Below are 26,260 nucleotides of genomic sequence, written 5' to 3' on the forward strand. Positions count from 1 at the left end.
CCCTCTTGTGACTCCTACAGTTGATTGAGCATATAGTGGGAGAAAATGACCGTACCTGTTTCTAAAGTTCAGGCTGTTGTTAAAAGATATTGTCAGCTTTGACTCAATATCTTTGTATTGTCAGGTTTGTCTTTCTCCACTTTTCTGATGACATTGGGGAGTCTTGAATTTCAAGATCTCAGAGCATCTCTGCAGCGGGCATAATTCTCAACTGCCCACAATGTACAGGCCATTGGGGAATTTATAGACAATCAGGAGTACAAATAGACAGTGTCAGCACTTTTCATACCCTTTGCTGACAATGTTTCAATAATATAGTCTTATTTACTAATTATAGTACTGTGCTTATTTATTCCAGTGTTTACATTGATGCCATTATGTACTGACCAGTCATGATGGGTTCAGTTGTATCTTTTTAGGTTTGTCAGAATTCATCAAAGTCAGAAATCATAATGTTCCACTAAGCCGGTGGCAACAATGGGCAAATTTGGGTCTTGCCTACCCTAGCCACAATCATGTGGATCCTGCAGCTTCCTGGTCAGGGCAAAAATGCAGAGAAGCAACAAGGATAGACATTGACTGTATGTCAAACTGTTATGTTTGTGTGTGTGAATGAGTTCTCTGTCAAAAATGAAGACTTTAATCATGCATTGTCAGTTACATTAATCAGATACCAGAAAGGGTAACATTGAAAATAATTTTTCTACACGTCATCTCTTTCATCAAGTCAAGCTGACACTGTATTTCTCTCAGGTTCTTTAAGTAATGTCTGTGGTGTTTCTGCTCTATTAATTTGTGTTTTATTCCATGAAAGAATAAACCAGATTATGTAAGAGTATAAAAAGTTCTGGGTTTTGTTTTTGCAGTTTAACAGGAGATAAAATATTTGTTTCTTTAATGGATCTTCAGAACTGCTGAGGGATTTTAATCACATTTCTTTTGTCTTAGTGAGTTTATCTACACATCAGTAATGGATCAGCAGTGTCTCTTTATACTGTACTCCTGTTTTTCACAGGTGAGAGATGTGTGTGTGTGTCTGCGTGTGTGCACTTTAGGTGTAAGTTTTAGGTGAGCTGCTGATTTAAAATGATAGCTTCCTCAATAAAATTCAGAATTTTATATTTTGTAATAAAGACAAATCTGAGATCAAAAAAGTTGTTTCATGATGAAAATGTTCATTTTGAAGTTGCACAATTAAATAATTGAAAATTATGAAAGAGTCAATTAAAATAAAGAAATAAAATGTTTCAAATTTATCCATAGGTTTTGTTCCTCTTGTCCTGTCTATCCCTCGTCAGTACTATCTGATCCAGCAGGGGAAAAACTGGAGTGATGCTCAGGCTTACTGCAGAGCCACACACACTGACCTGGCTATCATCGACAGTAATGACAACATGGTCCGGCTTCAGAATGAAGCACAGAGACAACAATTCAGTTCCAGTGCTTGGATTGGACTGTGGAATGACATCAACAGCTGGCACTGGTCCACAGGGAATGTGTCAGTTGGAAATCAGGTCAACCCGACAATAGTGGTGGACATGAGGAGAATGGTGTGATTAATAACGTGGGTTGGATGGATGTGAGCTGTACTCAGTCAAACCCCTCTGTCTGTTTTGATGGAAAGAATCTAAATATTGATCAATTTCCTATTTGTCAGTAGAGAATGTTGTTTTGTAATAAAAATTCTGAAGAGTGTGTTTTTAATATACTTATTGGATTGAACTGGGAAAAATATTTAACAGAATTATTTATAGCACATTTCAGACATTGGGGAAATACTTACTTCTTCAGTCTACCCAGGTTTACATTTTTGTCATTTTCTTGCTGTTTTTTTCAGCAACTTTTGAGAACTTTTCTTTAAGGGATTTAATGTTCTATACTGTACAGTAATCTGTATACTTTCTATTAAAATTGTCTAAATGTTACTTTATACTTAATACTACCATGAACCTATGAATCATCATGTGTTTTTTATTCTCACAGACAGTTATACTGGAAATCAGAGGTACATTTACATTTCTACTACTTTGATATGGCTTGAAACCCAGACTTACTGTAGACAGCATCACACAGACTTGGCCAGTTTGAGAGATGCAACTGAAAACTCAGTTCAGTTTCTGTATCATTTTCTACAGGTGAGTCTCTATCCTGCATTATTTAGTAATAAAAGTCTTGTTCTGTTTTTCAGATTAACCAGAAACTGAAGGATCATTTGGAGACAGAGAAGATCACAGTGAAATGGTGTAAACAACCAGATGGAGTTGTGTTTCACAAGCTGAAAGAAGGAAATAATTCAGTACAGTAGAAATTAAAAAATGTGATCTCTATGTTACCTGTAAGTTAATTTAAAGTTAATGTTAAGTTACATTCATTATAGACTAGTATCACTATTCCATCTTCCACAGCAAGCTCATCTCTGTAAGGAAAGTATGGATGCACAGCAGGGCACAAGCTATGTTCTTTAGTTGGCCATCCTCTTTGAATCATAGTGCTGAGATCCTGTAGCACCTCATCCTCTGCTGTATGCTTTCTGAGTTCCTCCAGTCGGGCAGTCGAGATGTAATTGACAGACATGACCTCAAATGGTGTCTGGAGGGACTTCTGCATTCAAGATAGAGTGTCTGCAAGATACATGTGCTTACAGTACCTTTCCTGTACACCAGAGTGATGTCATAGCACTGTAACCTGAGCAACATTCTTTGTAGTCTTGCAGGGGCAGTGTGGATTGGTTTCTTTAGAATGGTCACCAGGGGTTGGTGGTCCGTTTCAACGAATGTTGGTTTTCCATACACAACTTAGTACAGGCAAACATGACAGCTATCAGCTCCTTTTCTATCTGAGCATATCGTGTCTCTGTGTCTGTGAGTGTGCGAGACGCATACGCAACTGGTCTGCCCTCCTGCATGCAAGCAGCACCAAGCCCGAAACATGAGGCATCACAGGTTAGTGTAACCGACTTCTTCACATCATTGTATGCTAAGACAGGTGGGGTGGACAAACATGACTTTAGGGTTTCAAATGCATTTTGGTGTTGCTGGTACCAGCGCCATGCAGTCTCTTTGTGTGTCAGCTTTCTGAGGGGTGCGGCAATGTCGCTGAAGTTTGGTATAAATTTCCCCAGATAATTTACCATTCCGAGGAAAGGGACATCCTTGGGGACTGGCATCTCAGAGATTGCTTTTGTCTTGGAAGGATCAGCTTTCAGGCCTTCACTTGTAAAGATGTGTCTCGCATAGATGACTTGATCCAGGTAAATTTACATTTAACATGGTTTATCTCTGTTTAACACTCTTTTCAAATTAATGCCGTGTTCAGCAATGTTGTGACCTCCGACAATGATGTCGTCAACAATATTTGCACAGGGATACCCTGAAAATAACTGCTCCATCGAGCGCTGGAACACTTCGTTTGCAGAGTTTATGCCAAAAGGCATACAAAGAAATCTATAGCACCCAAATGGGGTGCTAAATGTGGTCATCATTGAGGACTTGTGGTCTAAGCGATTCTGCCGGAAAGAGTTCTTTGCATCCAGCACTGAAAATACAGTTGCTCCCGACATATGGGATGCCACTTCCTCTACTCTTCGCATTAGGTGATGTGGTCTTTTTAAGGCAGAGTTGAGATCTTTTGGGTTGATACACAGCCTGATTTCTTGTCTGTCCTTTTTATGTGTAGCCACCATGGACGAGACCCAATCCGTCGGCTCTGAGATCGCCGTTATGACGCCAAGGCTCTCCATGCGGTCCAGCTCTGCTTTGACACGGCTTTGCATTGCAAGTGGAATGCGATGAGCAGGGCAGACTACAGGCTGTACGCTGGGGTCCATTGTCATAGAATGTTATCGGGAGTTCTCCAAGCTCGTCAGTGAACAAGTCTTTGGACTCAGTGAGAATGTCTTCAGTGCTGCCCTACATACTGACATGATGCACATCTTGGCTGATAGTAATGATACCCATGTCGAGCAGCAGTTGGCAGTGTTGATTCACCAAGAAGAATGGAAGTGAATGATTTTGCCCATTTAGGCCACACTGCAATGTCACTAAGCCTTCTGATTCGATTTTACTTCCACCATAAGCTACAAGGTTAGGTGTCTTTGATTGCTTCACTGGTCAATTCGTTGTTGGCAATTTGTTCGAAAATCATTTGTGACATTACGTTATATTTTGCCCCAGTGTCAACGGTCACTTCCATTGGAGTTTTGTTTATGTGTAAAGTGACAAATCCCTCCTCCAACCCTGGCATTTGAGGGTTAACGGTGTTGACAAACTTGTCAAATTCGATGCCATCAACATAAAAAGTGTCATCATGGTCAAGGGGTTTATCTACTTCGAGTTCACGTACCCCTTCCTAGGACTGAATTTCTTCTGACCAAACTGACTGCGTGCTTTGCAACATTTCTTGTAATGATTCATTTTCTTGCAGTTGTCCAAAAGCTGGGCATTTCTCTTTCTTTGCTGCATGATTGCTTCCACAGTTTCTACAATTGGTTATGGTTGGTGAATCGTCTTGCTCTGTTCTTTGTTTATGTCTTGTGTGTTTGCGCCTCCTGCTGGAATTTGGATGTTTTGCGTCCACATTAGTAGCAGTTTGAGGTATTGCCAACGTTTTATTTTCCTCTGTCATTTCATGTATGCGACAAATTGAGACGGCTTTAGTTAGCGTTAGATCACTGTCTCTCAACAGTACTTTCCTTAAGCTTTCACTGTTGATGCCACATACTATCCTATCACAGATCAGCTCATAAGTCAGTTCTCCAAATTGACAACTTTTAGCTTTAATTCTGAGATCACTGATGAATGCCTCAATAGTCTCACCTTGTTTTTGGTTTCTAGAGTAAAATCTGTGATGATGCAGTGTTTCCCATGTGTATCAAGCTTGCTTAGAAAGAGGAATGTTGGTCTTCATCCCGTTTAATTAAATCACAGAGAGAGGTTTCAGGTCCTTTGCAATCATTCCAGCAAGGCTCCTTGTAATATCCAAAGCTCTAGGTGAATCACCTAGTTGAAATAACACAATAATAAGTGGTGTCAAAAGTATTCACATTAATTACTCAGGTAGAAGTATAGCTACTAGGGTTTCAAAAAAGACTTCTGTAGAAGTTGAAGTATCAACTCAAGCTTTTTACTCAAGTAAAAGTGGAAAAGTACTGGTTTCAAAACTACTTAAAAGTATAAACGTAATGCAAGGAAAAAATGCCATTAAGGACAAAAGCTTAGGCTGTGCCACAGGGGTTATTGTGCATTACCCCACCTCCTCAAAAAAACATAAAAGCCATAATGACTATAATGTTATATTAAAATGATAATGTTGGAAAATTTGGGATGCACTAGGCTACCTGTTTCAGCCGCATACTGTATATGCCCATTAAAAAAGAACACATTTTAGGGCAAAACAAATACATTAAAGAACCATATATGTGTACTACTGAGCTGTGTTTCATGGAGCAGAAGATATGACTAGTTGGTTATAAGTATTGTAATGGTGCAAAAAGTCAAACTTCAGAGGCATGTCATCAATAACCTTTATTGAAACAAACACATTGGACTCAAACAACAACAGGGTAATCAACATCAGTTAAGCACAGAACATGTGACAAAGAGTTACCAATAGGCTTTGATTGCAAAATTGCAATCAATTGCAAAAGCAGCTGGTTCTCAAAGTTCTTGGCCTGAAGATCAGCCCTGCAACCCTAAACAGTCTTTCACAGGCTGCTGAGGCAGGGAGTGCCGTATTAAGCTTAAGTGATAGCTGGCACACAGCTGGGAAGGACTTCAGTACCTCTACTGTGTCTCCTGGGCACCCCAGGTATGCATCCAACTGCTGGGTCGTTTCAAGAGGACTGGTCTTCTTCAAGGAGGAAAAGAAGTCCTCTTCCTCAGACGATTGGGAGCCCTCACTGATGTGATTCTCTGCCTGACAGTCCAAGTGGTTTCTGATGTAGTCAAGGCCTGTGGAATAAAAACAAAAATCAGGACAATTTAGACCATACTGTATGACAGTATTGTAATTGTGTATTGGATTGTGTGTGTTTGTGTGTCATTAAATTTCATTTTAAACTCAATTCAAACTCATTTCACTGTCTCCATAGAAATTGCACACAAAAGAAGATATTTTGATAAATGATGATAAGCACACAGCTGATTGTAACCATTGACTTCCATAATAGGAAAAACAAATACGATGGGATTCAATGGTACCGTCAACTGTGTACTTACCAACATTTATCAAAATATCTTCATTTGTGTTCATCAGAATAAAGAAATTCATACAGATTCAAAACAACATGAGGATGAGAAAATGATGACAGACTTTTTCTTTTTGGGCGAACTATCCCTTTAAAGCTGTTTTAGGGTGTGTTTGTGTGTGTGGTGGGGTTTGGAGATGTCACGCTTGCTGTCTTCAAAACTTGAGAGCCCTGTTTATGTTTTTACTTCTCATCCAACCACAATCAAATTCACTCTTTCCGGATGGCTCGATTTATCTTGTTAAGTTTATTTTGAATGATGACAAGCAGAAATAAAAACAAGCCGAAATGAAATAGGAGTAACGAGGCTATTTTTAAAATGTAAGGAGTAGAAAGTACAGATAATTGCGTGAAAATTTAAGGAGTAGAAGTAAAAAGTCTGCTAAAAAATAATTACTCCATTAAAGTATAGATACTCAAAATTTCTACTTAAGTAAGGTAACAAAGTATTTGTACTTCTTTACTTGACACCTCTGGCTCCTTTGCCATGGACACAACAAAGGCATCGATGATGATTTGGCCCCTAAAGTGATAAACACTCATTAAAGGTATTTTAATTGATTGTTTCTTGTGTATTTCTTCAGATTTTGGGATCTTTAAGTCAGGATAGTGACTTTTCATGGATTTGGCTCTGGATTTGGGTCCATTGTGTCATTAATCCTTATTATAGAGACACCAGTTTCTCTCCTTGTAGTAAGAAGTAAAGAGTTAAAGCTCCTTGGCGTGTTTTGCAGAGAGATGGCGGTGTTTCTCAGATTGCTTTTTAGGCAGAACACTGATTCACGCCTCCCCGTTTCAGACGTGAAGGCGTGCATACACGTGTGTGTGCGCGCGCGCGTGCGTGTATAATGGCTGCCAGAAACAGCCAAAAAAGGAAACACGTGAATTTGGGATAAACTTGACAAAGGTAATTCTATCTCTCCTTTATGCGTGTTGGATTTCTGCAGGCCGCAGGACTCTTTGTCTCGGTGTGCAGGTGTCTGCGGTGTAGCTCATGTCATGTGGGCAGGACGTTTAGATAGTTGTCAACATTAGTTAGCATTAGATTTAGCCTGTTGTCATGGTGGAGCTTCCTGAGCAACAACAACATTCAGACTTTGCTAGCTTACGAGACAACATATAAAGAGTCAGATTAGCCATAATAAACTTGGTTTGCCGTCAGTGTTTATCCGATAGCTAAAGGCTAATTGTTATTAGCTAATTAGCTAGCCAAGCTAACCAGGTGTAAGCTAACGAGCAGCAGCTTAGCTACGTTGCCTATTATGTAAATTCATAACGTGTTTTTTGAGAACACAGAATAAAATGCTGACATTTGTGTGTTGTATTGTTAAAAGTGGCACATTGTTGTGGCTTAACACAACGTTGAATGGTCTATTCAGGGTGTATATTTGTGTGTAGAGAACAGATATAGGGAGACAACATATGTATAAATACAACACGATACAATATATGAGCTTGTGATTTGTTTCAGTGAGAAACAATTCAGTTCATTGGTCATGTTTGTGTTTAACAACTGTCTTCAGGGGGAAGTCACTAATGCTTGAAGGCATAAAGAGGAGCATAACAGCAATAAATAACAGAGAATTCGACAAGTCATAAACACTCAATTTAAAGGTTATATTGATGGATTCATGTGTGTTTTGTCAGTTTTCAATGGAGAATTTAGGATCTTTGAGTCAAGGCGGTGACTTTTCATGGCCTTTTGGGCTACTGACTCCTTCGGCCCGGTACGAGGTTCAGTAATCGTTTGATAAAAAGTTTGACCCACAAGCAGAGAAATTTAGAGTCATTAGTTTCTCTAAGTGCAGTAAGGACAGCACACCACACTGAGTTAAATCTCCCCAGTGTGTTTTGCAGACATAACTTCATGTTTTTGTGATTAAAATGGGGAAAAATGTGATCCCAGTGATTGCTGCATGGTTGTCGGTGGCTTGTTTAAATATTTCAGACTCTACAGATCGCCTCAGATTTCCGCAAACTCTTGTCTAGCGCTTATACTGAATGGTGCAAAAAACAAAAACCATCCTGCAGTTCTGTTGGTGGAAAGGCGTTGTCGATGGGACAGGTCAGCGCAAGAATGACCAGACTGGGGGCTGATGTGAGCTGAGAGAAAATCTACAGTAAATCAGAAAGGCTTTACACTCATGGTGAGCAGAAAGGCATCAGAAGGCAGACCTTGAGTCAGATGAGCTGCAACAGCAGAAGACCATATGAACCTGAGGCTAGAGTAGGACCAGTAAAACGGTTGTAAACAGGTGCTTTGAGTTGCCATAGACTTCCTGTCAGCTTGAACCAGTCTGGGCGTTCTTCTCTGACCTCTCTCAACAACAAAACTTTTCCGTCTACAAAACTGCCACTCACTGGATGTTTTTGTTTTTCAGTGATGCAGATGGTGTTTGAAAACAGGGACATGACAACAGAAATAAAGCAGCTGGATCGGACAACAGTGATAGGTTGCTTTCGTCTTCTGTCATGAAACGTTTCTGAAATTGTGTGGTAACATTTAATAGCAAATGCTTAAAAACACTGCACTTAAAAACGTTGTGTATAGTGCAGCGTATCTCCGTCCTATAAATATTTTTTTAGGTGGGTCATATGTTTTAGATGTTTATTGTGCTCTGTTAAACCCACAGAAGAGGATGGTGAGCAGTCAAGCCAAGTACGAGCTGATTCAAGAGGTGGGCCGAGGCAGCTACGGTGTGGTGTACGAGGCCGTGGTGCAGCGGACAGGCGCGCGTGTTGCTGTGAAAAAAATCCGCTGTCACTCACCTGAGAACGTGGAGTTAGCTCTTCGTGAGTTCTGGGCTCTCAGCAGCATCCAAAGCCAGCATCCTAACGTGATCCACTTGAAGGAATGTGTGCTTCAGAGAGGCGGACTGGCTCAGCGGATGAACCACGGCTTTGGCCCCTCTTCGTACCTGGAGGTATGTGCATAACTGATGATGATCATTTCTTACATTTATATAAAGTCTGCTTTCCTCTGAAGGTTGCTTCAGGAGTCATTTGTAGTGTGACCGCTAGTGCATCATGAGGGGTCCCAGATACCAGTCAAGGGACTGGATGATAGATGCTATAGATGAACTGGATACCCTGATCACAAGCGGTCCACTGAGACATCGTCACAGCTTATATAAAGGTCAGGTGTCAGTGGCTGCCTCAGCTATCCACTTGTTATCATGTCTGAACATGATGTTCTTTTAGAGACAGGGCAATCACTGTGAATTACAGTTGGCATCATTGCTTGACCTCTGTGTAGTCTTTACAATTTTACACACTGTACGTTTTTTTTATATTTGACATAATGTGGGCCAGATTGGGGAAAAAACATTGTAGCAATGGCAATAAATGTATTCAAAAACTCTTTGAATTTGTGCACAGGTTTATTATCATGCTGAAACATGGTTTGGGTCTCCAGTGAATGGAAATTTTAATGCTACACCATACAGACACACAACTGTGTGCTTAAAGAACTACATATGGGTGTGATGGTCAGGTGACAGCATACCTTTGGCTGTGTAATGTATTTATTTAGGACTCTTATGACTTTATTTCCCCCAATTTTGTAGTCTGCTGCATGATACTAATCATCCAGACGTGATTGTGAAACCCAGGACTGGTGCAACAAAGCCTCATACTCTGCACCAGCACGACACATCCTGTATGCTAGTCTGCTGAAGTCATGCAGAAGAAAGGCTGGATTAACATCACATCACATCTTGTGCACAGCTGCTGATGGTTGACCAGAAGGGCATTTAGTGCTGTTGCATGCTACCAAACACAGGAAACTGGATGCAGTTTAGTGTAAAAACATTGGCTAACACTTCTGCACGTTTTTTTATATTGGGTTTTTAAGCACATGATGTGAAGAGAAAAAATAACTTGGCCACATGTAGTGTCTAGGAAGAGGTTTGTCCTGGTTTTCTTAACAGTAACATTATTGGTTACTATGCTTTAAAGATAGATTCATAGTGTGTGCATCTTAAACTTCTAAATTTGTTGCTCCAGCTTGTGAACATAAGTAACATAATGGTGCTCATTACTATTTATACCAGATATGTGACAGACATTTAAAACACACATATGCACTATAATATCATTTTCTGTACAATGCTGAATAAGCTTAGCAGCTGTAAAAAAAAAAAAAAAAAAAAAAAAATTGATGCTAGCATACTGGAATATTTATTGTATGCAAATTGCAAACTGGCAATCACTCCGATAACTGGGTGCTGGATACAGAAACTTTTTCTGCGGCAGGATGTGGTGAGATGTACCATCATGCAACAGGCACTAGCGGTTCTGCACTTGTTTTGGTTCTGATTAATGAACGACATCGATCTGCTCCGTGAAGGGGTAAAATCTACCCCTTTTTCTGCAGACAATGAGCATTCATTTTATTTGCTGCATGTACTCCAGCCTGCGCACTAGCGAAGAGCTTCTGGTAGCCTTGTTAAAGTGAAGCATACACACTTAGTAAAGTCTCAATACAACAATAGTCTCGATGTACCAATGTAATAAAGTATAGAGTCGGTTCCTTTCTCTGTTCCTTTCTGATAATCGTTATTCTAAGTACCCGAGAGGCTGCTGCTGCTGCACGTCTCTCAGCGAGACCGAAACTATTGTCCAATTCCTCGTTAAGCCTTACAAAGCTCACTTTGGCTGCTTTCCCAGAACATTATAATATTTATGCTTTTGTTCTTGCTCTTTGTCTCTTGATCCTTTTTTTTTATTGTTTTGATTTGCTTTTTATTTTAAGGCTTTTTTTGATGCTTTGTCTTTTTCAAGCCTGTCCACAACTAGCAAACGTTAACAAGACGGACTTACGACTAATGTTTTTGCAGATCGAGTTCCGTCATCGCTTTCGATCAACACACTTTACGGTCCATTTACACGCAAGTTGCTTCTTAAGTAGTGAAATTTGTCAGGCAGATTTGTCACGCCAAGTGAGCGCTAAGTCTTTTTGTAAACATGGATTTCTAAAGTTCAGCGGTTTTGAACTCAAAACCGGACGTGTGACATTAGGATTACTTTGACGAACTATAAACAAAAGCTATTGATTAAACAAAGGAAAACTTTTAATAGTTGATTAACAGCGAGGATACCCATGGCTCTAAAATGAGAGAAGGAATAGTTATTGGGAAAAAAAATTGCTAACAGATATAATTCACCTGGATTTTTTTATTGAAGACTTATTAACTAGTACACACTTATTATGTACTCACCTTATTTTCCATAGATAAAGTTTACTTATAAAAATGACGAAGCACACGTGTAACATTGGCCAATTTTTTCTTCTCAGCTAGTGGAAACGTCTCTGAAAGGAGAGCTGGCGTTTGACGGGCGCTGTGCCCGCTACCTGTGGTTCGTGATGGATTTCTGTGACGGCGGCGACCTGAACGCTTACCTGCTCTCACGCAAACCAAGCCGCCGCACCAACGCCAGCTTCATGCTGCAGCTGGGCAGTGCGCTGGCCTTTCTGCACCGCAATCGCATCATCCACCGGGACCTGAAACCCGACAACATCTTGATCTCTCAAGGTCCGGCCGAGCCCACGCTTAAGGTGGCAGACTTTGGCCTTAGCAAGGTAGGAGCGTCTTTCAAAAGATGGATAGCTGAATGTTTAAACAGTACTGTTGCTTGCAAAGTAAAAGTCTCACTAAATTTTTAAAAGAAATCATTTTTGTTATAATTGTAAGGTTTGCTCAGCATCAGGCTTGGACCCAGACGAGCCGGCGAGTGTTGAACGCTGCTTCCTGTCTACAGCATGTGGCACTGATTTCTACATGGCGCCCGAAGCTCGGGAAGGCTGCTACACGGCCAAGGCGGACATCTTTGCGCTGGGCGTGATCATTTGGGCGATGGTGGAGCGCCTCACGTTCGTAGAAGCCGGCACACAGCGCGAGCTGCTGGGCAGCTATGTGCGTCACGGCGAGGTCATTGTTCCGCTGGGCGAGGCGCTGCTCGAGAACCCTAACATGGAGCTGCTGATTCCAGCACGGATGAAAAGCATGAGTGCCGGTATGAAGCGGCTCATCAAGGAGATGTTGGCTGCTGACCCACGGCAGCGACCCGACGCCTTCGAGCTCGAGCTCAGGCTGGTCCGTATCGCTTCCAGGGAGCTGGACTGGGACACGTGAGGAGTGTCCAGAGAAAATGTGAATAGAATTTTTTTTAAATTTTTATTCCTTTTTACAGTGACAGACATAATAGCGGGTGATCGTACTCTTCCTTGTCCTCTTTTGTTCACAAGCAAAAGTGACTGATGCTTTATGAGGTATACTCTGCTTTTAGCTGAAGAACATTTCATCTACGCTATACATGGTGTGCATTGCCTCCAGAGGGACATGAGTAAGGATGGACATAGAAAGCCTCTTTTTATTTGTCCCTCTTTATCCAAACGAATACATATGGTCTGCCCTTGTTCCATATGGTTTGTTCTATCTACACATAAGTGGGCAGTACTGTAAGGTTGACTGTGTTCCTACAGTAAATAGACTGTTGCCTACTGTTACGGTAAACATACCCTAGTGACTTTATATGGGTGTGAGAAGCACAGAGGAACTTTCCGCCACACTCTGAAATACGGCTGCTGATTCCCACACATTTATTCGTCTTTGTTTCTGGACTAATCCTACACAGTCGCTACATTCTGTCTTCGAGCTAATCATACCGGCACCCTCACGGAGCACAGAGGTTTAATTGGGCGAATCGCACACTGCTTTGCAAAACATAACCTCTGACATTTTTTCCTCCGGTGCTTCCAGCTTTTGTAGAGAACAACGATTTTGTCCACTTCGACTTCCAGAAGTTAGCTCGCTACAATTTTTGCCTGCTTCGGCTCACGGGTGCTAACGTTAACCTCCGACGCAACCCAAACATGGGGAACATGTTCAAACCCTCAACGCTAACATTCACTGTATTAGTTTCTCAGGATTGTACAATTTGTATATTTTATCTTCTGTTAAACATTTACTCACTTTCTTTTCCTTCTCAGTGTGAATCGCAGGAATACCGTGGATGAAGATTTGCAGGCAAAGGAAGTACTTGTCACTGACAGGTCGTCACAGGGGCAGAAAAAAAACCCCCGAGAGCTGATTTCTCATCCAGGTTTGAGCAGAAACAGAAACCCAGAGTAAGGGTCAACTGTTGAATTAAGCCTTTGCTTCATGAATGACATTCGGAGATGGCCTAACCTCGGCCCAGCGAGTCACGTTTACAGCGCGAGTAGTGTATTTCGGGAGGAATAATGTTCCTAGCTCTTCCATGTATTCACCACGGTCCAGTTTTCTTTATTCATTATACTCCAGCTGAGCTTCCCAGTGAGCGAGACCTGACTCCGACATCGACCAATGCGTTTTCCCTCTCCTCTCTACAATGTACATTTTATTTTTTTGTTCCGAATTGTGATTACGTCAGTCTGTTTATTCAAGGGATAGAAAAAAAAAAAAGTAACAAAAAACAAATTCATTCATTGAGAATGTTGGCTGCTTTGCATTGCACCATTGCCATTACTTGAATTTGCAAACTTGAAAGTCAATTTGAAGACAAAAACGCTGCTGTTTAGCCAGATCGAACAGACATTCCTAGCCAACAGCACTTATCCCCGGCACCTTTAACAGCACAGCCTCCTCATGTGTCCTGTCTGAACTAAGGCATGTATATTTGTAAACGTGCATCTTTGTAAACGTGCATCTTTGCCTTCAGGGTGACATTCGGTTAACACCAGCACCCACACTTGTACACTGTGTGGGATATATTTATATAAAGCCCCGAATGCCACCGCGAGCAGAACCTCTCGACGCACCTCAGACTCTCGCTTTTCCCTCGCCGTAATCCCCTCTTGTCAGGCCAACACTAAGCCTGTTAAATTGCCATCACCAAGGAAAAAGGCTTTGAAAATGGATTGAAAATGCCATTCAAGTCAGCATCTTGTACCGAGACTAAAGAGTCCACAGACCTCCCCGTAGCAAGTGCCGTCTCCCTGCTGCAAAGTTACAACTTTTAAGTATTAATATTTAATACTTTTTTGAAGCAGATATTCAGGGTAGCCTTTTTATTGGTGTACTTATTTCAAACCAGTAAACATTTAGTCCTGAGTTAACAAGTTTTAAAACACCCACTTCTTTACACCAGAATGCGTAATTCCCAATCCGGTGTTGTTGTACCAGAGGTTTTGGATCACCAGAATACTGTTGAAGCTCCTTGCTAAGTTCGCAGAACAAGTTTGTAGTGACACAAGTATGATTGTGTCTTAATGTGGGGGGAAAAAACAACATATATTTTCCCAGGTATTCTGCAATATGTTTGTGCATATTAATAAATATATCATTGTCAGCTTTTGGGGAATCAATTCTAACAAAACACGGACATATAGACAAAAACGGACGATTTGCATTTATCAGCGTGAACTATAAAAGAAGGACTCGATCTGAACGAAAAACCAGAATCGTTCAGAAACGTTTATATTGTGAACGTAGCCTGATTTTTGCCTTTTTCATTGACCAGACTTATGCCTTATTTTAATATCCTGTTGCCTCTGTAAGCACATTATTTATTCTTTTAAGACAACAATGGCCTTGACTCTCTGGTTCAAAACAACTAATTCATTAGTTGTTCATCTCACACACACACACACACACGTTTTTTTTTGCTTTTTTGGCCTACCTTTTTAATATGATGCCTATTGTTCGTATTTGATCAATCATCTCGGTCATTACAATTATTAGACTACTAGCCCTGTTAACACTTAAGTACATGTACTTAAATGCTTAAGTAACACTTGTAAACGGAACTGGTAAATAAGGCACCATCAACCTCTAAGAGTGTTCACTAGAAGGTAATAGGCCGTGTATAAAATGTTTTACAGCTGGTATTCATGGTGGCTAAACACCAGACGTTTTATTTAGCCTTAGAACAAAAAGATTTTTGTTATTTATTTCCATGGACTTGGACTGATCTTTGGTGCACAAGCTCCAAGGACACCTACATCAGCGAGGTCTTCCTCAAATCTGATATTTCAGCAGTCTTTAAATTGGAAATCAATTAAACTTTTCCAACCAACTGCTAGAAAGATTTGACTTTATGCCCTTCAATCTGGATGGGAAGTGTTTGTTTGTTTTTTGTGCCCTTTCGTTTACATCTTCAGTTGATTTCTTTGCACGTGTAGATACTGTAAATGGACAACACACACACACACACACACACACACACAAGATCAGAAGAAAGGATCTTGAAGTCCAGTCTGTAAACAGTGGTGTTTCTTTTCTTTCTTTATTATTGTTTTTTTTTTTTTTTTTTGTAACGAATGATGACAAGCAGTACTTAATATGTAAATCCGTCAAGTTTAGGATGTAGGAGTTTTGATTTCTTTTTGGTCGTTGTGAAATATGTACAATGATCGGTTACAGCCTCTGGATGTGCTTATGACGTGCTTTAACAATGTGAGCATTTTGAAATTCCACTTTTCTTTGGTTTCCTACCATTATAAAGAAACAAATCTTATACAGGGAACACAGGGATCACTTATGAAATACCAATCAGCTACCTCTATAGCGTTTAAAGCAGGGGTGTCAAACTTATTTTAGGACACAGGCCTGTTCTGTTTACTCAAATGGGCTAGACCAAAACAAAAAAAAAGGTAGTTTAATAGACCATCAGCAAATCATTGAAAATGTGAGAATGAAAAGGTGAATTTTGAATTCAGAAACAGAATGAATTTGTCAAATCAGTATCAGATCTACAAAGAATAATCTAAGTTGGGGGAAAAAAATTAATATTCAAATTTACAGATCCATTTTTTTTTCTATATTTGGTTGTAGTGTCAAGTTTTAGCTTGGTATTGACAAGGTAAAACATTTTGTCAGCAGGTTTATCGCTCTGTTTTTAAGTAAAATAACAGAGCCTTTATTTATTTCGATCTAAACTTTCAATCAGTTATTGGCCTGGTCCCGGGCTGTGGGCCGTATGTTTGACACCTCTGATTTAAAGGCTTGTGTCACTACCAGGGTTAAGCCTAATACTGGATTACAACCATTTGGTGGATAAATGCATTCATTCAATAAAGCTGCCTTTCTCAACCAACTTTAGGTGCTAACAGTTTGAGACACTGGCCCAGTACGTCCTCCATATTATGCCAAAAGCACTGGAATATCAGGAAAAGCACCTTCAACTCTGTGTTCGAGGCAGCTCAAGCTCTCTTAATCTGTGTTCATATTTGTACATGAATGTCCTTGACCACGTTAGAGATGTGAGTAAACGGACAGAAAATGAAAAGGGTGTAAAGTGAAAGCAGGCCACAATGTAAGCACTTTGGTCGTTTCCCTGTTTGGGTGGAAACCTGCATGAATTAGTGGACTGTTTGATATAAAGTTGAAGTAATTCGTATATAAAGAATGATACAGGAATTATTTCGTTGATGTATAGAAGAAAGTCACTTCCTTCACTGTGCCCTGCTCACACAATCACACCTAACATATCTCGTCTGATTGTTTGCTTGACGTCAAACATCGAAGAAACGTATCGATAAACTGGTGTACTTTGTGGCTTGTTTGTAAACTAACCGTTTTTTGTTCGTTGTACAGTATTTTTATGAGATTTGAGATTTACAAGAGGCTGTAAATGTGTAATTTATTGTTGGGATTTATAAATAAAAACAAATGGACTTGGAACAAATGGAGTGAAACTGGAGTTTCTTAATTAGTGACACCAAATTGGCAAAGTAAAATGAAGGGTGTTGCAATAGGCAAATTATAACTAATTCTGACTTGTCCTGGTAACTCCTTCTGTCATAATGATACTCAGCTAATGGGAAAATTTTTTGCTGTATGACCACGTTATAAGTGTCTCATGTTTTACCTTAGCCACCATAAGGCAGGGTCAGAGGTTCATATACTTGGCTTTAGAGATGAAGTAGTTTTTAATAGCTTAGTTCCCTTCTCTCATTAAACCAATTTAATGCTCGTTATTTAATGATCTGTTTTAGTTTAAAATGCAAAAATGACTGTAAGAAATCTCATAAGTCATGGTAATAAAAAAAAATGATCCATTCATTCACACAAATATACGTGTAGTTTCCGTCTGGTTCAGCTGCTGTAAGCACTAATGATGTGTGTGAGGTACTGATATGTCAGATGACGCTAATAAGTCAATGTCTGCCTTTCTCACCATCCCGAGTTACAGTCATACCCAAAATTTCATAGGTTTGGGTTTAAATGTGAGAAAAATTTGATATTACAAAACACAAGCAAGGAGAATTTTAGCACATTTTTAGTGTTACATCCAGTTATTTAATAATCCTGTTTCTCCTGATCCTGAAAAGTTTCCAAATTTTTCAGTAAGCTGGTTTGCGCAGTTGTTGAGTTGTTTCTCTGCCCATGGCGGAATTTGGACAAGCTTGAGCAGCACAATTTCCAGGTGTCTGCACATTTTCTAACACCATAAAGACCTTTATTAAAGACTAAAGCATATCTAAGTCCTCACATTCTAGGGATAATGAAGTGAATTAAATAGCCCTATTCATAATTATTTTGCAATTTGCTATTATTTGATTCTGAAAAGATTGTGTCACAATTATAACATCATGGAAGGCTGGCTATATATTTATAAAATCCCAAACTTCTTAATTATTTATAAAATGAAATAATATAATAAATATTCAAATAATGAAAATGTTTGTGTTATTTATTAAGACAAGAATTAATGACCAAGTACTTAACAAGGTTAACTGTCAGGGTCACGGTGGATGTTGAGCCTATTCCAGAAACAAAATGTGAAGCAGGTTTACATCCTGGATGGGACGCCAGGTTTTGGACTGGATGGGACCTCTGAATGCAGATGGGAAACCAGAAGGAACCTGAAGGAAAATCCTCAGAAACTCAGCATAGAGAATAACAATGAGTTCAGAATTAACCTGGGGACCCTGGTGCTGTAAGGTGGTACATGCAAAAAAACCTACTGTGCTGTAGTTCATATTTTGTATTTGGATAAATGATTGTTTAATGATCATTTACCACATTTTAGCAGATGACCTTATCCAGCATGACTTACATTATCTCATGTTTATACAACTGAGGGTTAAGTGTCTTGCTCAGGGGCCCAATAGTGGCAGCTTGGGATCCGAACTCACAACCTTCCAATTGGTTGCACTACACCTTAACCACTAGGCTACCATTAACTGCTATATCCTTGTTAATGGTCTCAGTGAATCTGGAGACTATCCCAGGAAAACTGGGCACCAGGGCAACTCACATACTAAAACACAACTAGAGAACTCAGACAAAGCCCAAGAAACTCCTTACAGACATGAACCAAAGCTCAGAATTAATCCATGGTCACCGCACCACTGTACCACCAGTTTATATGTGCATTTCACAAAAATGTGTCATTTTATTTCATTTTATTTGTATTCTATCATTTAAGAAATATAAACTAGTGTAAATATAAACTAACACGTGCAGATACACACTTTCACCACTAGAGGACCTGGGATCATTTGGGATCTGAGGAGGGGAAAATATCATTCTGATTCGAGCTTGCGAATCGGTTCTATTAAGAAGAGTCAACCAAGGTGAACCGATTGCTCACGAATAGACCATTACTAGCTAAAAATAAGGATATCAGTCAGCGATAAATACAGATTAAAGTCTTTTGTCTGGTTTTGATGGCTATCCTAGCCCTCTTCTGTGATTATCCATCATGGGAAGCCAAGGTTCGTTATATTTGGTCTAATTGTAATGTTTCATATTTTAACTGAATCCAATTAAGCCTGAGTCATAAACACTGTTACCGAGTTCACGCTAGTATTTACAAAAAAAAAGAACAGACTTGTGTTTATTTCATCTAGGTAACGTGTATAGCTCTTCATCAGTCGGATTTTCATCGTCGAAAAATGAAATTAAGCCAAAGGTAAGTTTAATTATTGTACTGCTAGTGTCCTTTAGGTCCAGATGCCCCCCTCTCTTCCTCCCCTCCCCCCTTAATTGTTTCAGTAATTAGTTCCACTTTGTCAACCTGGCCATTGAGTTTCTGTTAAAGAATTCATGATGTTATCAGATTAATCTCAGTTTTTTCCCCCCTTCAGACAGCAGGGATACTACGTGTAATGCCATGTACTGTGTCTCAGCTCCTATCAGCCAGAGAACACAGAGACTCATTCTTTATAAGAGACATGGAGCTCAACCAGGTCAGTCTATATATATAATATTAAGGTGTGTGCAAAAATATTTTGAATTTCAACTTAGTCTAAGCTTTCTTGAAATGAAACAAGTGTTTAGGACTATACTTTTCATCCTCAACGAGCTGTTTAATACGTGATTTATTTCTAACATCCTTATACATGGCCTTAATGAATTACATTTCCACAACCGTGTATTGTAAATGTCTGGTTTTATAATGACATCACCCCTTTTTTGACTACACCGTACGGACAAAAGTTTACAAATACCTGACTATCACACCCATATCTGGTTGTTAAAACGTCCCATTCCAGATGTTCCTCTTTGCTGGTATTATAAGCTCCACTCATCTGGAAAGATTTCCACTAGAGGTCGGAGCATGTCCGTGAGGATTTGTGTTCTTTCGGCTACAAGAGCGTTAGTGAGATCAGATATTTATGTTGGGTAAGAAGGACTTACAGTTCATCCCATAGGAGTGATGTTGAGGTCAGGGTTGTGTGCAGAACACTCAAGTTCTTTCACTCTACCTTAACACACCATGTCTTCATGTAGTTTGCTTTGTGCACATTGGCATTGTCATGCTGGAGAACGTTTGGACCTCCTAGGGGAAAAAAAAAAAGTTTTGTCTTGACTTCAATTTAAAAACAGGTACATCACAATCTCTTTACACAGGTGACTGTGGTGGGTTTGATCAGAAGGACCAAAGCGACTCTTACACACCTTGTGTACTCTGTGGATGATATGACTGGCCCCCCTATGGATATCAAACTGTGGCTGAATCTTGAGGTATAAAAAAATCCTAGTAAACTATTTGCATACATAGCCACAGTTTTTAAAACCTTTTACTGGCACATTTTGTGTACACTTGGGCTTGAGCCTGTATTGAAGAAATTGCCTTTTCTAATTTTGTATGGACCCATGCAGCTTTTAATAATAAGCTCTAATTATCAGCAGCAGATATAAAACTGCTTGGTTGAATTTTTCTTGTAGCATACATTTAAATTTGTGCATGACCATCAAACTTGTGAGTGTTACACACACTTGTAAAATTGTGAGTGTCACACAAACATATCAAACCATCGATTTGGGGACTGCTATTAAAATAATGCACTGAAAGAATCTGCTGCTTTTGATATGGTGTCTGTTGGCATTTAATTGTTTTTTCTTTAGCATTCTTAATCGATATTAGCTATCACTTACTGTGCTAATTGCAGGGTGTTTTTTTTTCTATCTGCACAGTAGGTAGCACTTATCGCTTATCATTTATCTCTGTATTCACATCTGATATCAAACCAAAAGCAGGGCATGAGTGAATGTTTTTTTTCCTCCACATACCACATGTTTATTACTGAGTCTGTTAATTTAGCTGGATTCACTGGGGCTGAAATCTGCTTTCCTCCAAATACAGATCTGTTGTTTTTGTTCACTTGCGTTGGATTTCCCCCATTTTATCACACTACACGACAAGTGGTTAGCCAAAAGAACAATGCTACAAAATTTGTGTTCACGCTGCTTGGTATCTGAAGATAGCACCAGCTATATCGTCACTGCTGAATGATAAGCATAAAAAGGATGTTGTCTGGATACTTTCTAGGCAATTGAACAACCTGGCTCCAGTTATTGTTCATAAAATTGATGATTCAGGAGCTGAAAGTGTACAACTTCGGCAGAGACCTTCATTAAAGGAGCAGGAAATTTACCAGGGTTGTTCTGTGCCAGGGTTACATGCATAGACAGTTACATATTTTTTTCTCCCTGCAGAAAATTCTGTGCAATGATCAATGCTGTTGAGGCTACAGTGTGTTCCTTATTTGCCTGGAACTCACTTTAAAATGTTCATAAGATGTTGTGGTATCAGATCCCAGGACCACCAATGGCCACTCTGGGCTCTTGAGCACTGTTCAGTTGCATAAATAAGATAAATGTAAGCCACAGTGGATATGTTCGTCTGCCAATTGCCTAAAATGTAAATGTAAAATCTCATTCTGTTCATCTGCCATGGAGGAAAGAAGTGTGTGTGTGTGGGGTGGTGGTGGTGGTGGTGGTGTCCTCGGTCCTCAATCGTCCCTACATAGAGGCAAGTCCCTAATTTCAGCACCTCTGCTGTTATTCCTAAATTGTTTCATATTCCTCATGACATTGTTGTCATATAGGTGATTCTCACTGCCTGGAGTTTAGCAGGGAAATTGAATGCCTTCATTTTGCTGGAAGCAAGAACTTGGGGAGATGGTTCCAGGGTACGATGGCTTGCCTGACTGCAGTATTAATTACAATTACTGTGTCATATGTAACTATGATACTTTGCTTGAATGTATGCATTATCTGTTAGTTATGTAATATTCCGTCTTTCTCTGAGTAATATATTTCTTTCCCCAGCAGGATGTCAGTATGAATCATTGTGTCATTCCTTCTGGGACATACATCAAAGCTGTGGGAAGCCTACGCTCCTTTCAGGTGTATTTGTTGCTTGTAATTTTTTTTAGCGCTGTACGCCACATACTGTAGATTTATCATCTATCCTTTATATAGCTGTTATGTCTAGTCAGTCATGCAGCTTATATTACAATAAAGATGGTACAATACCTCCGGTATGAATATATGCAATTTTTGACTTGAGATTTTCTTGTGTCAGCACCACAGATCCATGGTAGCGTTCAACATCCGCTGTCTGGATGACTTTAATGAGATCACGTCACACATGCTGGAGGTGATTCGGGCCCATCTGGATAGCGAAAGCAGCTCAAATAGTCTGGTGAGGGTGGTGTCATGATACACTGTTACTGAACGGCACTTGGTTGTTGTTTACTTTATTGTGTTGTGTAGTGAACTTATTGTGTATGGATATGGGTGACTGGGCTACTGGCTAGAAGTTTCCCACAATCTGGCTTTGGAGAGCAAAGCCCTCAGCTCCTAACTGTGCAGTTGTTAGTCACTTTGCATTAAATCAATTATGTCTGTTCAAATACAAAGAAATCTACAATAATTTTGTATTAACTGCTGATGTACTGCTATTCTTGGATAGGTGCAATATTTCCTCTTATTAGTGCTACCAGGATAACAAGGATCTCCTAAGCAACTCATAAATTTGCAGGACATCTGAGTTCTTTGTAGATTTAACACAAACTTCTCCATGCTGGAGCCTTTAAATGTTTAATGATGAAGATACAGCACATGTAGAATGTTATTTTGTGTATTGATTGAGAGGTTGTTCTCCTCAAAATACTCAACGGGTTGGCAGCTTCTATTCGGATGTCCGGAATCTTCATGAGGCAGAACACAACTGGAGTTGAAGGGTATCCCGAGGTAGAAAAGGAGAAGCAAGTGGAGAAGAATTAGCATAGCTGCTGTTCATAATATTAGCAAGCACAAGATGATAATGTGCATTTAATCATTTATGCAGTACTTTAATTGCACCTATGCTGCTAATCACATTGCCCATTTGTCATTTTATACATTATACTGTTTATATTTTGCACTTATATTCGATATTGCTTATTTTTCTCTTTAAACATGTGAGAACTGACTTTGGAATTAATGCACAGATGGAGGCTGGCACATTTCCTTGCACAATCACCATAATGTCTATAATGTACTTCTTTATCTTGGACTTTATGTTGTTATTGTTGTAACAGTTATAAAGTCAATGACTTTGTGTTTGTTCCAGATAAACACATCACATGCAAGTGACCCAGCCACCATTGGTTTTACAGCCAATCAGAAGCGGGTAGGTTGACAAGCTTTCTAATCTAATTCCACGCATTTTTACAATCTTTGTGACACAAATGACCAGTTTGGTGTATTTCATTTTAGAATACACAAAACTGGTCATTTGTTGGTGAGGTTTGTTTTGACAGATACGAAGTCTAGCAATGTAGATATTGTATAACCGTAAAATGTTCTGTAGGTATATACTTCGATTAAGATGTGTCCTTTGCCGGAGGGCATCAGTATGCAGTGCCTGAGAAATTCGCTCAAATATCTCTCCTCCTATGACATCAGGTAGAGGCTTAATTTATCTCACACTTTTTTTTCCTTTGCCTTTTGATGTGAAAAGGTGGAATAGTATAGAATTTTAATATTAGCTGTGAATAGATATTATACTTGGTTAATAAAACTCCCGGCTCTAGTAACAGATGATTTAACCTGGAAACTACTGACTGTTATAAGCAGTTATACATTCTTTTATTCATGTTTGATTTTGTGTATATTGTCAATGTTTCATTTAAATTGTTTCAGTAATTAATGCATTTGATATATACCAAATAATTGTTTTTGTGTTGTAGGAATTGCCTTCAGTTTCTTATAAATGAAGGGCACATTTTTTCCACAGTTGATGACTACCATTTCAAGTGTACTAATGGCTAAAGTCATTTGGAGACTTCAATCTTTTATTTTTGTTTCTAATAGACAAATAAAACACATTTGTCTGGCCTTGTATATTCAAGTTGTTTACATTGTGAAAACTGATTTGTAAATTTGAATCTGTAATCCATTTGTTTTTGGTGTTTTGTTTTTCTCTCTCAGGTGTTTGTGTTCTTACACTCAATTTTTTTCTGAATATTTGGTGTAATAAAACATTACATATTTGGTCTGTTTTATTTATAATTAAAGTGATTTAAATTTGGTGCATACGTATGCAACTAAGAAAAGTGAGTGAAACTGACGGTTGAAGAGATGATCTGGATAAAACGGATCTTTTTTTCAGTATTCCTCTCTGCTCAGTGCTTTTCTGCTTAGAATGGTTATTTTAGTTATGGTAACCTTTGTTCATTCTTCTGAAAGAGAGAGAGAGAGATAGATGGATGGATAGAAAAAATATATAGATGGATGGAAAGAATAGATAGATGGATATATGGGTGGAAAGGATGGATCGAGAGATAGATAGAACTTGCACACAGCAATGGTTTGGCATCTACTATAAGTGCAAATAGACAAGTGCAGATAAATATGTAGTATATGTACAGCATGTAAAATAAATGTGTATGTATGTATATGGCCTTTAATAAATAAGCTGGTGCATGTAGTTGTCTTTAATAGGTGTTCCTATTAAAGTGGTCAGTGAATGTAATATCAAACGAAACTACTTTAGATATTTTAACGTGAAACTGAGTGATTTTGTTATTGACATTTTATTGTTTTTGGCTGCTGAACCAAACGGCTAAAGCTCGAATGATGTACAAACTACGATTCCCATCGCTAGAGCTGCAGTAAACAACATTTCCCAGAATTCTTTGCAGAGCCTCAGCAAGATGGCGGCGACTCCGAGCGCAAACGCCCCCCGTTTTGACTGTCCGTCTTGGTGAGCTCGTGACGCCGTGTTTAGTGTTGACATGTTTACATGGTTACTGTATGGATATAACTACTTTATTTTATTTTTTAGCTCAGACGTCAGCTGTGGTAACTTTGTCAACAAACTGCAATGCTTTAGGTTTAATGCAGTATTCATGCAGTATGTGTGTGTGTGTGTGTGTGTGTGGGGGGGGGGGGGGGGCGGTGGTGGTGTGTGTGGGTGGTGGTGGTGGTGGTGTGTGTGTGTGGGGGGGTGGTGGTGGTGGTGTGTGTGTGTGTGTGTGTGTGTGTGGGGGGGGGTGGCGGTGGTGGTGTGTGTGTGGGGTGGTGGTGGTGTGTGTGTGTGTGTGTGTGGGGGGGTGTACACACGTGTGTATGTGTGCGTGTACACACGTGTATGTGTATATGTTTGTGTATATGTTTGTGTGTTTGTATGTGTGTGTGTATATGTGTGTATGTGCGTGTGTGTTAATGTGTATATGTGTGTATATGTGTATATATGTGTCTATGAATGTATGTGTATATGTGTGTGTATATTTGTATATGTATGTATGTGTATATATGTGTGTGTGTGCGTGTGTATATGTGTATGTGTGTTAATGTACAGTATGTGTGTATATGTGTATATATGTTTGTGTGTATATATACGTGTATGTGTGTACTGTATATGTGTGTATATATGTATGTGTACATATGTGTGTATACATGTGTATGTGTATATGTTTGTGTGTATAGGTATGTATGTGTATATATGTGTGTATTTTTATGTGTGTGTGTATGTGGCTTTATCAGTACAGTACAGTCAGCTGTGGAACTGGATATGAGGTTATATAAAGCTATTTTTTGGTTTCTGCATATGCTTTAATTTTATTATTAATTTTAGTTTTTAATTAAAGGCCAATGCAAAAATAAATAAATAAATAAATGAACAAAATAAAAACCCATAATGTAATATACTAAACAGAAAAAATCTACAGAATATAGAAAATTGCATTTTAGGAAATTGAGTGTGATTGTCTATATAAAAAATAAAATATATAATATATAAAATATATAATGTTATTACACACAATTTTCTATATGCAATTTTCTATATTTTGTAGCAATTTGTCTTTTATTTATGAAGAATTTTTTACAAAATATAGAAAATTGCGTATAGAAAATTTTGTTTATATATAAAATAAAATAATATATAAAATATATAATGTTATTGCACACACAATCAAACCTTGTTACAAAAAAATCAGATAATTTTGTTTTGCAGTTTTAATTACTGTGTATTCATAACAGCAACTTAAGTGAAAAGTAGAATCAATATGACCAATATTTATATTTATTGAAATATCTATAGTAGAAATAGTTACATAAGTTTCTTAGTATTTCTATCCTTGTTTTGCTGTAATATAACACTCGAACACTCGAACTGCATATTAGTATGTGTAAAGCCTTATGATCCATTTTAAATCAAATCCTTCAGTATTGTCTGAGCACATGCTTCTGTAGAAGAGATCAGACATGAGGAAAGATGAGATTGTGTAAGAAGTAGTCGGTATGGTTA

General features: G+C 38.9%; 2 protein-coding genes across 6 annotated transcripts; both read left to right on the forward strand.

The window, feature by feature from the left end:
- Positions 1–7,036: 7,036 nt before the first annotated feature.
- On the forward strand, positions 7,037–16,912 carry pdik1l (PDLIM1 interacting kinase 1 like). Of its 3 annotated transcripts, none has more exons than XM_060865732.1 (6): positions 7,037–7,151; positions 8,626–8,697; positions 8,878–9,168; positions 11,541–11,825; positions 11,938–12,396; positions 13,236–16,912. In XM_060865732.1, exons 3-5 carry the CDS (start codon positions 8,884–8,886, stop codon positions 12,376–12,378), a joined length of 1,011 nt encoding a protein of 336 aa, XP_060721715.1. In that variant the 5' UTR covers positions 7,037–7,151; positions 8,626–8,697; positions 8,878–8,883; the 3' UTR covers positions 12,379–12,396; positions 13,236–16,912. The 3 variants fall into 3 exon arrangements, with proteins under 3 accessions (XP_060721715.1, XP_060721717.1, XP_060721716.1); XM_060865733.1 differs by lacking the exon at positions 7,037–7,151 and adding an exon at positions 7,956–7,971; XM_060865734.1 differs by lacking the exon at positions 8,626–8,697 and having other exon boundaries at positions 7,043–7,151.
- A 1,890-nt stretch (positions 16,913–18,802) lies between these two features.
- On the forward strand, positions 18,803–23,877 carry LOC132842208 (replication protein A 32 kDa subunit-like). 3 transcript variants are annotated; one of them, XM_060864874.1, is made up of 10 exons: positions 18,803–18,947; positions 19,083–19,144; positions 19,320–19,421; positions 20,086–20,199; positions 21,567–21,650; positions 21,790–21,867; positions 22,046–22,165; positions 23,078–23,137; positions 23,318–23,412; positions 23,697–23,877. In XM_060864874.1, exons 1-10 carry the CDS (start codon positions 18,935–18,937, stop codon positions 23,776–23,778), a joined length of 810 nt encoding a protein of 269 aa, XP_060720857.1. In that variant the 5' UTR covers positions 18,803–18,934; the 3' UTR covers positions 23,779–23,877. The 3 variants fall into 3 exon arrangements, with proteins under 3 accessions (XP_060720857.1, XP_060720858.1, XP_060720859.1); XM_060864875.1 differs by lacking the exon at positions 21,567–21,650 and having other exon boundaries at positions 23,697–23,876; XM_060864876.1 differs by lacking the exon at positions 21,567–21,650 and having other exon boundaries at positions 21,793–21,867; positions 23,697–23,875.
- The last annotated feature ends 2,383 nt before the right edge of the window (positions 23,878–26,260 follow it).

This window comes from Tachysurus vachellii, chromosome 3 (assembly GCF_030014155.1).
Source record: "Tachysurus vachellii isolate PV-2020 chromosome 3, HZAU_Pvac_v1, whole genome shotgun sequence".
Lineage (NCBI taxonomy): Eukaryota > Metazoa > Chordata > Actinopteri > Siluriformes > Bagridae > Tachysurus > Tachysurus vachellii.

Bases quoted from the DNA above. Each gene is read 5' to 3' on its own strand.
- pdik1l (XM_060865732.1), top strand. From the start codon at position 8,884: ATGGTGAGCAGTCAAGCCAAGTACGAGCTGATTCAAGAGGTGGGCCGA. The intron at 9,169-11,540 runs GTATGTGCATAA...TTTTCTTCTCAG, and splicing joins GCCCCTCTTCGTACCTGGAG to CTAGTGGAAACGTCTCTGAA. The intron at 11,826-11,937 runs GTAGGAGCGTCT...TATAATTGTAAG, and splicing joins CAGACTTTGGCCTTAGCAAG to GTTTGCTCAGCATCAGGCTT.
- LOC132842208 (XM_060864874.1), top strand. The intron at 19,422-20,085 runs GTCAGTCTATAT...CTCTTTACACAG, and splicing joins GAGACATGGAGCTCAACCAG to GTGACTGTGGTGGGTTTGAT. The intron at 23,413-23,696 runs GTAGAGGCTTAA...TTTGTGTTGTAG, and splicing joins CTCTCCTCCTATGACATCAG to GAATTGCCTTCAGTTTCTTA.